At 70.2% G+C, this 1013-nt stretch overlaps 1 protein-coding gene across 1 annotated transcript in view; it reads right to left on the reverse strand.

The window, feature by feature from the left end:
* The window catches only part of SHC2 (SHC adaptor protein 2), a 20661-nt gene that overhangs the window by 15245 nt on the left and 4403 nt on the right, over positions 1 to 1013 (reverse strand). The window contains exon 3 of the mRNA XM_019513497.1: positions 719 to 789. Coding sequence (XP_019369042.1) covers positions 719 to 789 — 71 coding nt within the window. The remainder of the gene's footprint in view (positions 1 to 718; positions 790 to 1013) is intronic.

Consider the following 1013-nt stretch of genomic DNA (forward strand, 5'->3'; position numbering starts at 1 on the left):
GGGGGGGAGAAAGGGGGGGAAACTGTCCCGGCAATGGATCCGCAGGGACCGCTGCTCGGAGGGGCCGAGGGCAGGCGGGAGGGTCCCGTGCAGATGCTGAGGTGCCCCAGCGGGAGAGGGAAGCCGACACAGGGCGAAGATCGCTCCGTCGGCACCCAGCTCCACATGCCCTCGGCAGCCTGGCACAGCCACTGCTAGAGGAGGGGGCACCCAGTTCAGCCCTCCCCTGCAAAGCCTGCGTGGCTTGCACCCGCCTGGCGAGGGGGGCGGCCAGCACTGCCAAGTCGGTCCCTGGTACCCAGCCATCCCCTGCGAGTCCGGCCCCAGACCTGAGTCCTGGGCAGGGGGCCTTGTTCAGGGTCTCTGGAGCCCCCCTGCCCTCGATGGAGGCTGAACCCCCAGGCACCCTCTCCCCACACTCGTACCAGGGGGAGGGGCACCGAGCCATCGATACTCCCTGGCTCCGAGCCACGGCCCCTCTCCCGCCCCTGCCATCGATCGGCTGCGTCAGCAGGCAGCAGAGCCCGCGATCCTGCCCCCCCCCGAGCCCCAGCTCCCTCTCTCCGTCCGCCTGGGCTCCCCCCACCCCATGGCGGGGGGACTCGGCGTGGATCCAAGACCGCCCCCAACCAGCAGTCGGAGCTGGTCCTTCTGCCCCACGCAGGGCCTGGACTCGCCCAGCCAGCGGGGGCGTTCGCAAGGACGCAGCGGGTCTTACCGGGTCACCTGGGTCCGCGTGTTAAAGTCCAGAGACCGCATGGAGCGCAGCACTTCGATGCAGCCCATGTACTGCAAGAGAGGGGGGCAGGGGGGCATCAACCAGGCTGAGCTGCCCCGGGCCCGGCCCTGCTCCCAGGGCAGGCAGGGAGGGGGGTAATTGCAGGGCACCCAGCGGGCAGTGGGGATGTCCAGTCTGCACCCCACAGCCACAGCTATGAGCCAGGGATCCCAGTCCAGCTCTGCCCAGGGCACCCATGCTGCTACCCCCATGTGCCATCCATCCACCCCCCCCC

The sequence above is a fragment of the Gavialis gangeticus genome, unplaced genomic scaffold (assembly GCF_001723915.1).
Source record: "Gavialis gangeticus isolate Ggan-Ray unplaced genomic scaffold, GavGan_comp1, whole genome shotgun sequence".
Lineage (NCBI taxonomy): Eukaryota > Metazoa > Chordata > Crocodylia > Gavialidae > Gavialis > Gavialis gangeticus.